The sequence below is a fragment of the Eimeria tenella genome, genomic scaffold, assembly GCF_000499545.2.
Source record: "Eimeria tenella Houghton genomic scaffold, Eth_scaff2930, whole genome shotgun sequence".
Classification (NCBI taxonomy): domain Eukaryota; phylum Apicomplexa; class Conoidasida; order Eucoccidiorida; family Eimeriidae; genus Eimeria; species Eimeria tenella.
In genome coordinates this window covers 900-1,765 of record NW_013542807.1, presented here as the reverse complement: position 1 = coordinate 1,765, position 866 = coordinate 900, and the positions used below count along the sequence as shown (strand labels likewise).

The 866-nt window shown below is 59.5% G+C and overlaps 1 protein-coding gene across 1 annotated transcript in view; it reads left to right on the top strand.

The window, feature by feature from the left end:
- Window positions 1-866, top strand: part of ETH_00040915 (uncharacterized protein) — a gene marked incomplete at both ends in the record, with an annotated part of 2,442 nt that overhangs the window by 685 nt on the left and 891 nt on the right. The window contains one exon of the mRNA XM_013375641.1: window positions 3-861. Coding sequence (XP_013231095.1) covers window positions 3-861 — 859 coding nt within the window. The remainder of the gene's footprint in view (window positions 1-2; window positions 862-866) is intronic.

Here is an 866-nt window from a genome sequence, read left to right as displayed (position 1 = left end):
CTGCTGCAGCTGCTGCAGAGGAAACGTCCAGCCCTGAGGCAGCAGCAGCAGCAGCGGCAGCAGCAGCAGTTGACGCTGTAGTTGTCGACGCCTTCAGCCCCACAGCAGCTCCCAGCGGAGGCGATTTTGTGCAGTTTCTGCTGCGCTACGCTTCTCCCTTCTCCGCCCCAACAGCAGCAGCAGCAGCAGCAGCGGAAGCAGCAGCAGCAGCGGAAGCAGCAGCAGCAGGGGACAGATGCGTGATAGACGTGGAGGGGCAGCAGCTAGTGGAGCTGCTGCACTTTGACAGCAGCAACGGCAGCAGCATGCCTTCTTTCTTGCTTTGCCTGGGGCCCTACACGCAGCACTCAGCAGCAGCAGCAGCAGCAGCAGCAGCAGAAAGGGATGCTGCGCTTTCTGCTTTCCTGAGAGCTTCGTGTACGTACCCAAGAAGGAATTTGTTTCTGTTGTCTAGAGACCTTACCCTTTGCTCCAAAATCAGCAGCAGCAGCAGCAACAGCAGCAGCAGCAGCAGCGGCAGCGAGAGCTCGTTTATGCTGCTCGCGCTGCAGCCTCTCGCTGCTGCTGCTGCTGCTGCTGCAGAGCAGCAGAGAGGACAGCCCACGGAGCGGCAGCAGCAGCAAGAGATGATGACTTACCTGAGGAGACAGTGGAGAGACAGCAAAGAAAGGCAAGACCTTCTTGAAGCAGTCCATGTTCTCAGCAGCACCAGCAGCAGCAGCAGCAATAGCTGCAGCACCAGCAACAGCAGCAGCAATAGCTGCAGCACCAGCAGCAGCAGCAGCAGCAGCAGCGGGGGTGTCTGTGTCCCGCTGCTGCTGGCGCAGGAGAAAGATTTCTTTCTGCCTACGATGGACGGCGGCTGC